Genomic DNA, 15048 nt, shown 5'->3' with positions numbered 1-15048 from the left:
TTCACAATTTAATTTAAATCTTCTAACATTGCACTCAAGGATAATATAGTATTTTTCATATGACACATATTATATTACATGATTGAATGAGATAAAGAAGTTTTTCTCAACTTTTATTAGTACAATGTAATGTCAATAATACTCTCAGATGTTGACTTTCTTTGGCTGTACAAACAGGGGTGTTTTTAATATTTCATTGTTTTAGGAATAATGTAGTTACTTAAGTGTTATTTGACTCACATTATCTTTAGCTAAGATTGAGAGGTTTTTTGGTCTTTTTATTATGTTTTTTTCGTTAATATTGTATGAGATCAAGGACAATTTGATATTTGCATAGAATATTTTTTTTAAAAAAATAAATTATTGGTGCATGCATCACACGCTCCAACGTGTGGGAGGCGTCCGTGCTTGCGGCGCCTCCTATTGGAAGAACACCGCATATCATGGAAGCGTTGGATGCGTCTCGCCGCCCCCTTCATGGTGGTGGAGTGCGTTCCTCCATCCCATGCACGGTAGAGCTCCGATAATGTGTTTTCTTTTCCATCCATTTTCTCTTTCTTCAGCCTTGAAAAATGTGTTGCCCTTGAAAAAAAAAATTTATAAGGGTGTGTACTTTTATCTTTATCATATTTGATCCTCATTCTTTTAATTGTATAAAATTACATATTTTTTTTCAATTGCATCATTTCACATTTGATTTTTATATCAAATATGTCTTATTTTATAATGTTTCACATTGACTCTCAGTATTTTGATTTTAAATTTAGATTCTTGACTCTTTCATGAAATTTTAATTTCTTTTCAATTTGTCATTGGATCCATGATCTTATTTTTAATTTTTTTCATACTTGGTCCTCATTCTCTTGACTTTTATTTTTGTTTTGGATTCTTTTGTGAATTTGGTTTTTCTTTTCCATTTTGCACTTCAATTCAAAATTTTATGGCATTTAAGGTTTGACCCTTAATGTTTTGATTCTTAGCTTTTTTATCAAATTTTAATTTGTTTTCAATTTCATCCTTAGATCCATAATTTTGATTTTTTTTAGATTTGATCTCATTCTCTTGATTTTTAATTTTTATTTTGGATTCATTTGTTAATTTTCTTTCAATTTTGCCCTTCAATTCAAAATTTTAGTTTATTATCTCATTTTTTTTTCAAATGAGATTCTTATTCTCTTAATTGCTATTTTTTTATCCTTTTTTTTTTATTTCATCATTCAATATTTGATTTTTTGGGATTTGATCTCCTTGGCTTTTCCCATTCTTTCTAGACCCTACCCGAGAGTCAATCCGGAACAATTATTGAGTCACGAGTTAACTCGAGTTAACCCAAGTCAATTAAATCTTTTTGTTTTATAAAAGAGTCAAAATGATGCCATTTAAAAAGACAAGAACATCAGTTAACGGGTTTAGACCCTTTTTTACTGGATTTTTCTCGGTCTAATCAAAACATGGGTTAACCCAGGTTTTTAACCGTCTTACAATTGATCAATTCTCTTTCAATTTCTTTTGAAACTCGACCCAGTCTAAGCCAAGGGTCACCTGGGTCACGAGTCAAGTTTTCAAATAGTTATTTTCTAGATTTGGTGTTTCCAGTTTAGTCACTAGTTAGGGTCATGAGTTTAAAAAGTTAACACGAGTTGACGTCATTTTTTTCCGATTACATTTTCTGAGGTTGCTTGTTATTTTCTTCAATTTTCTTTTTAATCAGCTTCTCTGTGTCTCATTATCTAGGTGGAAGGTTTGTCCGGATAGCCCAAGTTTTTTTTTTGTCGCTTTAATTCTTTTTTATTTTGTTCTTCAAAATTCAATTCATTTTAAAATTAAACTACTTTTTTTTTTTTTGCCTTCTATTGGATTATCATATCCGCATAATCCTACTCGCGGGTTTTGACGTCACTTGATTTTTTTGGTGTATCCTGTCTGCATGATCTTGCTCATGGGTTTTGACAACGTCACTTGATTTTGTTAGTGTTTCGTTAACATTTTGATTTCTGGAATTGACGATCATTATTTTTTCAGTTCTCTTTCTATAATGTCGAGTAGATTTTTTTTCTGTTTTTTAAAATACAATGACAACTCTTGAACTTTGTTTTTTTACATTGTAGAAAATTCAGAACAACCTGTGATGAAGCGCGAGTTATTTATCTAGTCTACTACAATTACAATTACTGTTATATCACAATATTTTTGAATTACTTTGTTAAAGGAGTCTTAACACGATTATATTACCATTATAGCCTCTACAAATATTTTCATTTTAAAAAGTTACTTTTTAATGCATGTAATACAAATATTAATAATATAGGCACAAATATATAGGAAGTGTTTTTTCAAAAAAAATGTAAGTACTTTCATCTAAAAAAAGTAAAAACTAATGTAAGATGATAATCAAGAGTCTCCTACAAAGAAATAATTAAATTCAACTTTAATAATTTATTGAATTTTTGATGTAATGTTATTATTTTGGGTTTTAATTATAAGTAAGGTGATTAGAAATTAAAAAAAATACATACATGAATAAAAACTTTATAAATCATTTTATTTAAAGTCAATTGTTTTAACGATGGTAAAAATAAGTCCAGGATCATGGATCCAGTTATCAATTTAATTTAATATAATTTTATATACTATACATTTAATCATTACTTTTAGTTGACTTATTTTACATATTTTTAGTTTTAATAATCAAAATAAATATAAAGGTTAAAGTTGATTTAAAAATCTTATTTCTTATTTTATAATTATGTGATGTATACATAGCATTTTTAACTGTAGTAATACCTTTTAGATTTGTGAAAATATTTAATCGGAAGGTAATTTCTTGTTTTAAAGGACAGAGGGACCCACTTTTTGCCTTCTAATCAATTAAACCACTTAACAAATAAAGAGAAAGTTTAATCAACCAAGGCATAAAATTTGCGTTTTACTTTCCTTAAACAAATACTTAATTGAGATAGAGGGCGCGCCAGGCCAATGCAGTAGTGCAGCACAGAGGCGACGCTCGAGAACCCCAGGCAGCAAGCTGCTGTGATGGGCACTCACCCTTGATAAATTAATTTAATATCGTGTGGGCCATTGACCCACATATCAGATATTAAACTGATAAGAACAGATACTACACTTGATCTTAGCCAAAAGGCCGAGAAAGGTATGAATATTACAGTGCCCATGGGCTTGCTTTTATATGGTTCCTCGTCTTGTGTCTTTGTCGTTGCTTTCGATGTGGTACAGACAAAACCCGCCAATATTAAGACCTGCGAGGACCAACCATCGACGAACGCACACGAGCTAGAGACAGACAGCAATGGCAAGCTCTATCACTCATCTCATCAGATGCGCAACACTAGATGTTTCTCTCTCGGAAGCAGGTTTTATGAATTAAGTCTATAAATTAGATGTGGAGTTAAATATAGTTTTGATGCATAAACCCAATCAATATGCCAAAATTGTAAATTAGATAATGTACTTCATAATTAATAACTTTTTTAAAAAAAATTATTTTTTATTTAACTATATAATAATAAAAATGGACGATTGAAAAATCGAGCATCAAATCAATATTGATTTTTTTTTTTAGATTATGATAACCTTATAAAAGCAAAATAAAATAAATTATGAAACTCAATTTTCAATCAACTCAATATCGAAAGATGAAATCAAGAAAAAATATTTTTTTTTTAAAAAAAAAGTTAAACTTGTAAACTCATCAACAGCCCATATACTTTCTAAAATTTAATAACATGTTTTTTTTTTGAAACTATTTTTTTAACTACAAGATAAAAAAAAATAGACGATCACGTAATCAAATTCAATTATTAAAAAGAACCGTTAAACTTGCAAACTGGAAAAACCAGGGTTACCTCGCCAAAGTCGCAAATCGGGTCATTGACTCCATAAAATTTAATAACTTAATTTTTTTTTTAAATCATTTTTTATTTAATTAAAAGTTTTTAAAAATAGATCATACCGCGATTTTAGAATATTTTTCTGATACCAATTTGATACTAAGATTTTTTTTTGATACCGCGATAACCATATAAAATTCAAGTTAAAATAAATTATCAACTCTAAATTCCTATATTTCTATAAATACATTATAAAGACTAAATTAAAAAAATCAATAACAAAAAAAAAGTCAAAATTTAAAAAAAATAAAAATACAAACAATATTTGAGGAAACAATGTTTACTCCATACCTTTTAGCTTTATACTTAATATTTAATTTGGTCAATTCAATAGGTGACTCTTTATTCAATTCTTGGTTTAATCTTTAGATCTGCGACCAAACTCTTTTTTTTAATAATTTTATTTTGATTTTTTAAAAAAAACTTAATTTAACTTGAATTAACATTTCGTATTTACAACCCAGACCTTAAAGTTGAATCAACCCCAAACTAGATGTTGTAACTAAGCTTTAAAATCTTGAAAAATTAATTAACAGCCACCGAGTGAAGGAATAAAATACGGTGCTCACTGCGTAGGGAAAGAGAAGGCCTTGAGTACAAGCACATACGTGTGGGCCTCTCATAAAGTCCCTTTTTTTTTTTTCCTTCAAATTTTCCTTTTCTGCTTTTGTTTTTAATCCGCTGTTACTGAAAATTTAAAAGGCGTGGTTCTTTACTATACATATACCATATTGTTTACTTTCACATTTTATTATAGATTTACTTTTAAAAAAATTATTTTTGAATGGTATTTTTGACAAGTGTAACCTTACGAGATAATTTAGTTTTATTCAATCAATTTTAAATGTGTTAATTTTTGTTATTATTTAATTAAATAAAAAATTAATTTTAATAAATAAAATTATTTAACACAATTAGGTAAATGAATTATATTACAATAATAAATATCTTGATCTATATTTGCATCTCGACTTTTTCATATATGTATTTAGTTATCGTTAATGATTTTTTTTATTTATTAATATAGATAATTTTTAATTTATTTAATTAAATACGTATATAACTTTTTTGATTTACATGTTTAATTTGTCTTTATATAGATATTCTTATATAAAAAAAATATTGAAAAACTTACATGTTTAATTTGTTTGTAAAAAAAAAAAAATCAGCTTGTAATAGAATGCGAGTCAAATAATTAGCAAAATATATAAAACATGTTATTGCACACAACATGATTTTTTTTATATAAGATATGTGATAACAAAAATCTAATTAAATCAATATTTTTATTCCTAATAAATTTATTTAAAGGACATAAAATGAAATCAGTAATTATTTTATTCTAACCCTAGTTTCTTCTAAATCTTGAAAATTATTTCGGAATGACTGTTTTTTTTATTAATATATTTTTTCAAATTGTGTTAATTATTAAAAATTACAATAAAGTATTAAATATTAAAAGATTATAATCTAGGAAATAAATTGAATCAAGTTTATATTTCTTTTAAAATTCATATTAATTGTATAGAAAATCAGAAATAAAAATACTGTCAGATATTAAGTATGAATGTTAAAACCTCACATAAATTGAGTTGAATCTTTTATTTTATTTAATATATGTTTTAATCAAAACAAAATCAACAACACATAAAATCATTATAAACAGGTACAAATCTTTTAAAAATAAATAGATGATTCGTATCGCAGTACATCTCTGAGATGGCATTTATGTTCTCCAATGAAAGTGGAACGTTCCCTGTTAAGACCAGTCAGAAAGATCCATTTGTACCATATTCTTCAAGTTTGTAAGCGAATTTGCTATCGTACCAGTTAGCTCATTTGAATATAGAAGTAGCTGATTAAGCATTCAACACCAAGAATATCCGGAGGCCGGTTGAGAAGGTTTCTGAGGTTTGATGGGGAAGGAACCAGGCAAATCTTATTCTCATGCGGGTGAAGTTTACCTATACTATAGTTTTGTCAGCTTTACCTATACTATCTGGTACTTGTCCGCTGAGCTCGTTTCCATATAGACAAAACAGTCTGGGGTTAAAGATCCCCTTCAGAAAGATTGTTAGCTTTGGAAGGTAAAGTGAACAAAGCAAAAAGTACGAGGGACAAACAATTCCTTTGGAAGGAGACCAAAACACTTCTTTGAGATAGAGGGTGCGCCAGGCCAATGCAGTAGTGCAACGCTGAGGCGACGCTCGAGAACCCCAGCAGCTAGCTACCGTTATGGGCCCTCACCCTAGAAAAATTAATTTAATATCGTGTGGACCGTTGGCCCACGTATCAGATATTAAACTGATAAGAACAGATACTACACTTGATCTTAGCCAAAAGGCCGAGAAAGGTATGCTTAAAACAGTGCCCATGGGCTTGATTTTATATGGCTCCTCGTCTTGTGTCTTTGTCGTTTCTTTCGATGTGGTACAAACAAAACCAGCCAATATTAAAGACGTGCTAGGACCAACCATCGACGAACGCGCACGAGCTAGAGACAGACAGCAATGGCAAGCTTCCTCAACAAGTCTTCTCCAATTCTCTAGTCTTGATCAAGAACCTCGCTCTCTCTCTCTCTCTCTCTTTCCATGTCCTCCTCTCTCTACCTATCTCACCCAATTCAAGGTGCTGCTTGTTCTCTTCATACATTTTAGTTTCACTTCGTTAATTTTCCAACTAAAACTCAAGGGCTGGTTCTTAATGTTTCCTCAGTATATTAAACTAAGAATTCCTGTTTAAGTACTGCAACTCAAAATCACCCCCTGGCACCATCATTAATCTCATCAGATGTGCAACACAAGTTAGTAACCACACGGTGATATGGTATTTCGACAGTGGCATTAGAAGTTTCTCTCTCGGAAACAGGTTTTCCTGACTTCCAAGTTACTAGAACACGGTTATTCTCTTGTACTCGAAAAGTCTCCATGTTTTAGGCATAAAAAAATTGCTATACTTGTTTGTGGTCATCAAGTTCTAACCTCTGCTAGCGATTTGGAATTTCAAGAAGGATCTTACAATCATCAGCTTTCTTTAATAGTGTCCAGGGTTTGGGGCTGAATTTGGACACTGTTGACCAATATCATCGTGTACCTTATGCTCTTCTATCAACCGGCATTGCTAAAATCCTTGCAACTATTCATCAAAATGTTGACAGTTTCGTTCAGAGCGAACATGTCTTGGATTACCACTGATCAGTTCATGCGAGTTTGAAGCCCTTTTAATTGCTTCACCAAATGTACAGAAAGGGATCGGTTTATGTTCTTTGGTGGTATTTAAGACAATATCCGCCTGGTTTACCTTGTGAGTTGTGACTCCTTCTGTTTTCTTTACCTTACGGGCTTGTAAATTAGTTCCACAATTCACTGGTTGTCAATACACTGCCTCGTATGCAAGTAGAAAAGAATACAATTTAGTGTGTTTGGTATCGAGATAGTTATTGTGGTTCTGGTTTGAAAAAAGTTATTTTATAAAAAATATTTTTAGTTGAAATTGATTTGAAAAAATAGATGTTTGATTAAAACGGTAGTTGAAATTAAGGTTAAAGAAAAAATAGTTTAATATATTTGGTTAAGAATGCTTTTGAAATTAAGGTTATAAAATAATTTAAAAATATATATATTAATATTGATGGTTTTTAATTTAAATATTGTGGATTTAATTATTGTTATTACATCATGAAATAAATTATACTTCATATATAAAAAAATTTATTATTCCATTAAACTATCTACAATTTCATTATATACAAAATTCATCCGACAAGAACTACAAAATTAGATAAAATATTATCAGAAATAAAATTGAGATTACAGTACGAGTAAATTTAATTCATCTTAAATTATTTTTTAAAAAAAACAAAAAAAAAAATTTTGTTCACGTTCACGTGAACAGTGCGAGTGAAATCAATTAACTACACTGATTTTTTGAAGAAAAAAAAACTATTCACATGAATAGTAGAGTACGGTTCAGTATTTTACCGCGCAGGCAGCAACTCCTGGCTACTTTTCTTTTTCTTGCTTTTTAAATGTAGCAGACCGTAGGATGAATAATAACAAGAGTTTGTTTAATTAATCAAATAGCTTGTAAAATAAAACTGCAGGAAACGTGGACGCTACCACGTAAGCAAACGGGTTCTACATGAATTTATGTACCGCGATGCCAAATCAAAGTACATACTTATTCACACATCAAATGCTGGAGGTAACTGATCCAGGAGTAGTTAAAGCTTCAACAAAATGACGGGTTTTGCCTGGACGCCTGAATAAAAGGCTCCAACACATATCACTGTAGGGCATGTCTTTTACATGGTGACTTCAAAAATCTCACAGATTTGACTAAAATGAAATAAGTAATTTCGAATTCAGGACATCAAATATATATGTGTGTGTGTGTGTGTAATATGTGTGTATATACATTCAAGCTCTAAGATATCAGTACTGTAATTTTTGTGATGATGCGATGTATACAGAGATTGCCATGCCCGACTTACCCATAGTTTATCCATGTTCTCTTGCAACAGTGATGACAGCACGTGGGGACTCAAGCACTGACAACAAACCTTAGCTAAGCAGGAGTGATTGTACACGTTTAGTATCACAAAGCTAGCCGGACAGATGCATGCATGGTCATCTTTGATAATGTCTGCAAGGGCAAGGCAAACTGCAATCTATTAAATGAAACACAGATCTATTGCTTGGAAGGGGAGACCTGCATCAATCAGTGTGAACTTTCAGAACTTCCAAGCTACAAATTCAAATTAAAAAACTGAACCCAGAGTTTTCTCCCTGTTACCTACAAGCTAACTCCAAGTTCTCAATTACCTTTGCAATGTCTTTGTTGCTTGTTTTCTGACTGCACTATCACCAGCTCAAAAAAATTACAAGAAAAAAAAAAAAAAAAACCCTCCTAATAGAATAATGGCAGAAAAATAAAACCCATTCCAAATAATTGAAATCTACGAACAAATTTCATTGGGGTAGAAATCATCATCATCCACCTACTAGTCAGAGTATGAGAAAGAATATTCACATATTGTGCTGGGTATCAAAGTAAATGGAGATATAGGGAGGCAGTGTGAATTTATACACTTGCTAATCAAATTCTTCAATTATGTGTGTGTATGCGAGCTAGTTTTCTTTCTCCATTTAGAAAGAAGTGTACGAGTTCCAAAATAAAAGCACTGTGGAATACGATACAATAGTAGCAACCACAAGAGCCTTCGGTGATTCTTCTCAGTACGACTGTTCTAACCTCCGACGATTCCTCTTCCTATCAGGAGTTGCATGTACCTGTGCTTTCATTCCATATGTCTTTAGCTGAAAATTTTCAAAAGCCTCAGAAACTGTTTTCACCTGTATAATGATGCCCATGCATTGATTTATCAAAACAAAGCAATTCAAAGTTAATTAATTATTTAAAAACATTCTTATGTTTGTTACAAACCAGATCGGGGTTCTTAGAATACACCCTCACAATCCTATCTTCACAAAAAGCTGGCAGCAAATGACTGATGCGATAATCATGTATCGGGAATTTCTCATTGCTCTCAAAGTCCTGATAGCAAGGAAAGCTGTTAAAAAACCTTAAAACAGAAACATATTCTTTTAAGAAACTGTAACATTAAACAGTTAGAAACCCTAAGCTATAGCTTAAGAAGGAGACTCCAGCCTTAAGGTTGAATAGGTATTGGAACCCAATGATCCTCTACATAACAAATTTAGTCGAGGAAAAAAAACATAGCCAAATTCCATATTTTTTACAACAATTTTTTCATCAGCCCCTTGTGTGTCTGTTGTAACATAACATAAATTCAATAGTATAATTCAACAAGGATGTTACAATAAGCAACGTCAAAAGATTTTGAGATACGAATCCTTGATTAGATTCAAGCCTGTAATTTATGAAAACAAAAGAAAGTAAACTACAGCATATATTTACTAGAGTTCTACTGTCCTCTGCTACATATTTGACAATGCAGACCATGTATAATATTGAGATTCATACTAATCTTTAGTCTTGTAAGAAAGAAAAATGCTAGGAAAAATACTTTAAATTAAGCACATTGGAAGTGAACTTTGTACCTGGAAAAAATTTATGCTGAATGTTGAAACACATGCATAAACAAAAGACCAGAGTCATTTAAAGTTGCAGAAGCCGACCCATTAAAGAACAACAAAACAAGGAACGATTCCAACATAATCATAATTTGACTCTTTTCCTGCTTACTTTTCGAGAGGGTTACTTCTACCCCGTGTCAAATCGATCTTCACATTGCAGACAACAACATCTTCTTCTTTTAGTGTAATGTCACCATTTCCCTGAATGAAAAATCACTTTCAATTAAAAAAATTTAGTGCGCTGTAGAAAGAAAAGACTAACATAGAACATATATTTTTTTTTGTGTGTAATCTATTAAAAACCTGGGAACAAACAATGTCCTGTGGAGTGATGTCTTTGAAGTGCTCTAGCTTGTCCTTCGGAACAGAAAACTCATTGCAGAACTGAAAAATATAACAAATTGTAATAGTGTGTTAACAAATAGGAACATAGGTTTCCTTTGAGTCAAAATAACTCAAAACAAGAATAGATCATGCTCCTAGATCACAAAAAATTAGGCCATCAAACCTGTCCCGATAATAAATTAGGATACCTGGTATAGGTCTCTTCTCCTAATGCGCAGGATTAAATCTCTAGCTTCCTTCAGCTCCTGATCATGAGAAATTTCAATGGTTTTCAATATTGAATCATCTATCTGCAAAATTTAGATGGATAGCATTAGTCCCGTGAACATTAAAATCAAAGCATCAACAGCAAGTTCAATTAATGTTTTAAGCCCACAAACCTTCCAGAATTCAGCTGGGTCCTGAATTTTTGATGAAATTTGAAGGTAATCATCCGCTTTTATCAAGGATTCAACAAACATCATTTCTATAGCCTGAAAAAGAAAAGTCAAATACATTGCATTTCCCCATTTGGATAAAGATTCAACTAAACAAAGCATTTGTTTCCAGAAAATAATTCCAAATATATAGGCACCTTTACTTTTGCATGTGTATAGACCGTTCGATGCAGATCAGCACGAGAGGAAAATAACTTATAGATTGTAAGATCTGACAAGAACATCAAGAATTAATTAAAGAATACAATGATTACCAGCAAAACTGGAAACAGAATTACAACATATACTAACAATCCTTGTCACGATAACATATCTCATCACCCATAACTCGCATGCTATCCATTAACCTGTAAGTTAAAAAGAATGCTTATTGACTAAGGAATAGCACTAGTTTACACGGTAAGAATACACAAGTATAATAACTAACTAACCAAGTAAAGGCTAAAGCATGGATGGAAATGTCATGTGAGTTGACTTGAAAAGAAGGCTACCTAAACAACTTGTTTGATCATGCCTAAAAATAAAAGCATGCATACCGTTCAATCTGAAAACTGCAGCCCAGTCCACAAGCCCGGGAGTCACGCACAATGTAATCAAACCTAGCAGATAATTTTTTGTTGTCAAAACCATGTGCAGTGAAAGTAACCCCAAATAAGGAGATTGGAGACTCGTAAGGATAAGTATATAGAGAGAGATCAACTAACTTGTCAACATCTATACCATTCCGACCATTTGCAACAATATCATATAGGAAATGCTTTTCATTCACACTCTACATGTAAGAGAACGTAGAAAATTAGCCAATGATTAAATTAGATACGTAAGGAATTGAAATGAGGGTTGCTAACCACAGATAGAGTCTTGGACTGTCAGATGGCTTACTTTATGAGAAACATGTTCTGTGCTTGCAATGACCATTTCCTGTAAAAGAGGACACAGATGCATAAGGGATCCATGTATTAGCAATTGGTTTTTTTTTTTAAATCAGTGTACATGTATCTGTTTTTCTTTAAGTAGATAAAAGAACCTCAGTGAAACAACAAAAAGAGATGTTGTTGATGGTGAGATTAAAATTGACACAATCACGTGTTCAATGAAAAACTTGAACCAAGAAAGGAAAAAAGAAAATCCAGCAGAAGAAAGGAAAAGTAATTCTGTCAAGATATAACCTTTGCTTTCTTTAGGCATTCAGCATCAATATCAATATGGTGGAAATCGACAATGTGGTCTATCATTCTCACAGACATGTCCTCATGACACCTGGAAAATATTTAAAACAATAACTCAAATATTGGATCAAATCCTCTCATTAGAAGCAATTACCAGTAATGACTATAGGAAAGGTATAGCATTTTCCATAAGATTTATCACAAACCGAAAAATACTGTTTTCATCAATGTAACTCATAATGTTCGGCAATAATCAAATGAAGGTATTGCAAATGCCTAACTGGGAGAACAATGGCATATCATCCACCCATATTGTTAAATAAAACATGATTTCACTGTGCAAAATAAATTCTTCAGATGGTAGAAAGATGCATTTTCTGAAATCAACATTTACTAATTAACTAGGTTGTGTTGTGTTAGTACAGCATATAGAAAGGAAGGAACAAAGGAAACATTTACATCATTCCTACAGGAAAAAACTGAATGGAATCTGCATAGAAATACTGAAATCAGCTATATTCTTAGCCTCTGGAATCACATGGTTAATCTTTTTCAGTCCATTATTCTCAGCATTCACAACCAGAATAGGTAACAAACAAAATTATTAGAATACAACACTTAAAACAGTTAGAAAAAAAAATTATGGTTTTAACATCATGATATTGGTCAACGAACACATCAACCATCTGCATCTATGATCAATGAATACAAATAAGTTGTGATATGGTATCAAGAAGATATCAAGCTCCGCAAAAACAAGCAAATGTAAAAATTTAAGCACAAGAAATTCATGAGTATAATCAGCATATGGAAATTGTTATTCTAGCATCCTTCTAATCACATTTTAATGGAATGACTTTACCAATGAAAACAGAAAGGTCAAAGAAGTGAAGAATGGTCCTAATTTCTGAGGGAAATCCGAAAGCATTGCCAGAATTACCATTTAATGCCATGAGGAATCTGACGGAGAAACTCACGCTCAAACATGTGGCTGAATGGCCCATGGCCAACATCATGCAGTAGTCCTATATAAATCAGGAAGAGATTAAATACACAAACACGAAAAGCAACCATAAGTAAAGCCATTTTAATGATGCACAATTCATTACCAGCAAGTTTCACTGTTTGTATATCCAAGTTATCGATACCAAGCTCTGAACCCTACAAATATGGGATGTGTGTGAAGGACAATTGCCCATAATTGGAGATCTTGATGAGAATGATGTTCAGAGTGACATTCTTACTTGCTGAGCTTTGATTCTGTGAACTGCTTCACCAGCCAGTGAAAATACACCAAGTGAGTGCTCAAATCGAGAATGCACAGCCCCTGGGTAAACCATGTATGTTAGACCTGCATAAGAGTAAAACTTGTTTAGTAAAAAGAATGAAATCTCTCAGAAATGGAAGTTAGAGATGGTTGTTTCTATACAGAACACTGAAATGGCTTGTTGCAACACTCTTGCTGGTGAACAAGTTATAGCTTACTAGGTCCAGTTTAGTGACTAATTCTTCCAATGATGTAATTGATCAGCCAATTTCTTTGAACTATGGATTCTGACATCACATTTGACCGTTATGGAAATCAGAGTGCTAAAAACAACCAAGATTCCATTAAAAAGAATAATAGTGACCAAAGCAAACAATCAAGTTACTCCATGTTCTTCACTCAGGGATGAACTTGAAATTGTTCAGAACAAAAATTCTATCGTTTTTTCCTGATAAATTGAATTTAACATCGTTGAAGACTATATGTGATAGAAGAGTAGTCAAATAGTCTCACACAAACTAGTATTTCTAGATAAATAAAACATATCTGATTCCAACAAGGATATTCAGCATGAAACTTAAAAGCTACTTTGCAGGCAGGCAGCTAGTTTTTTTTTCCCCCTTCAAAACTATTGAATTAATTAATTGCATGAGAAAATAAAAATTTTCATATACAGGCTTAAATTCTTAGCCGCGGTGTAAAAAGTAGAAACATCAGAGTCACAGGAAAAGATATGCTAATAAAATCAGGTCAAGTAGGCACAGAGGAATATAAATAACACTCACCGAGTTGCTTTAGATCTCGAAGTCTGCATACACACATATAGTAAAACTTGTGAGCTCGGATGGTGAATGGTTTTGATTCGATTCAATTTAATTATATTTTGACATGAATAAATAAATAAATCAGACTTGCGCTTGCCTCTGGAACTGCTCGGTATCGACGAACTTCAAAGAGAGCTGAAATAAAATTAAATTCAATTCAATTCAGAGAAACATGCAAGCAAGCAAACATCAATAATTCAAATTGTAATTATAATTCCTCACTAAAAGGAACGAAACGAACGAAACGCCGTTTCCAAAAGAAAAGAAAAGTAGCGCGATTCGGTGACGAAAAGAAATCAAAATTGAATTGAACAATCAATCAATCTAGGAAAGTCGAATCAAAGAAATTCGGAGAAGAGAAGGAAAGATGTCTAATGATAATACCGGATCCAGATAAATGTTGCCATAGACATTATCGCGAACCTTCTTTGAGAATCGGCGATCCAGGTAACTAACATCATCTTTGCTACAACCTCCCATTCTATTTCTATGCAATGCAGAGAAAGTTACTGCTACAGTAGGTCAGTATCGGTGTCAGTATCAGGATCTCTTCTCTTCCCTAGCTAGCTGGCTATGGTTTTGGTTTTTTTCCTTTTCTTTTTCTTTCAAAACAAAGAGAGCACAGAGAGCAGTTACCAGTGTTTGAGAGCTGAGAAAGTGATGAGGAGTAAAGTCGAGAGAATTTGGGAAAGAAGTGGTGGGCATGAAGTGATGCCGCCAAAAAACTGAATATATTCGTTGTGCGGGAGCGTGGTTCTACGATCCACTTACGAATATCCATTTTCAACAAAAAAAAATAAATTAACTGAATATCTCTCTTTAGTGCACAGTAGACACTGAATATATTCTTTCTTTAGTGTACAGTAGACTTCAGAGTTTGGAAAAAGGAAACAATGTACACGCTATTATGCGGGTCATATTATTTTAAATACTTAGGCGTCACAAAAATATTTTTTTAATAAAAAAAAATCTAATAACT

The 15048-nt window shown here is 32.0% G+C and overlaps 1 protein-coding gene and 2 non-coding genes across 4 annotated transcripts; all 3 read right to left on the bottom strand.

Moving 5' to 3' along the window:
* Positions 1–2958: 2958 nt before the first annotated feature.
* On the bottom strand, positions 2959–3155 carry LOC112328525 (U2 spliceosomal RNA). Its single transcript, XR_002983542.1, has one exon. It is a non-coding gene; the product is annotated as a U2 spliceosomal RNA (small nuclear RNA).
* A 2914-nt stretch (positions 3156–6069) lies between these two features.
* Positions 6070–6265, bottom strand: LOC112328524 (U2 spliceosomal RNA). Its single transcript, XR_002983541.1, has one exon. It is a non-coding gene; the product is annotated as a U2 spliceosomal RNA (small nuclear RNA).
* A 2590-nt stretch (positions 6266–8855) lies between these two features.
* On the bottom strand, positions 8856–14842 carry LOC7473227 (uncharacterized). 2 transcript variants are annotated; one of them, XM_024606299.2, is made up of 19 exons: positions 14454–14835; positions 14167–14204; positions 14031–14053; positions 13223–13329; positions 13088–13139; positions 12919–13003; positions 11979–12069; positions 11692–11730; positions 11514–11581; positions 11346–11408; positions 11101–11156; positions 10947–11020; positions 10753–10845; positions 10561–10662; positions 10331–10411; positions 10137–10228; positions 9992–10007; positions 9354–9464; positions 8856–9262 (listed from the first exon to the last, which is right to left on the bottom strand). In XM_024606299.2, the coding sequence occupies exons 1-19, from the start codon at positions 14547–14549 to the stop codon at positions 9143–9145; spliced, it is 1407 nt and encodes a 468-aa protein (XP_024462067.1). In that variant the 5' UTR covers positions 14550–14835; the 3' UTR covers positions 8856–9142. The 2 variants fall into 2 exon arrangements, with proteins under 2 accessions (XP_024462067.1, XP_024462068.1); XM_024606300.2 differs by lacking the exon at positions 9992–10007 and having other exon boundaries at positions 9224–9262; positions 14454–14842.
* Positions 14843–15048: the final 206 nt, after the last annotated feature.

Source organism: Populus trichocarpa, chromosome 8 (genome assembly GCF_000002775.5).
Source record: "Populus trichocarpa isolate Nisqually-1 chromosome 8, P.trichocarpa_v4.1, whole genome shotgun sequence".
Classification (NCBI taxonomy): Eukaryota; Viridiplantae; Streptophyta; class Magnoliopsida; order Malpighiales; family Salicaceae; genus Populus; species Populus trichocarpa.
This window is presented reverse-complemented; position numbering and strand designations above follow the sequence as displayed.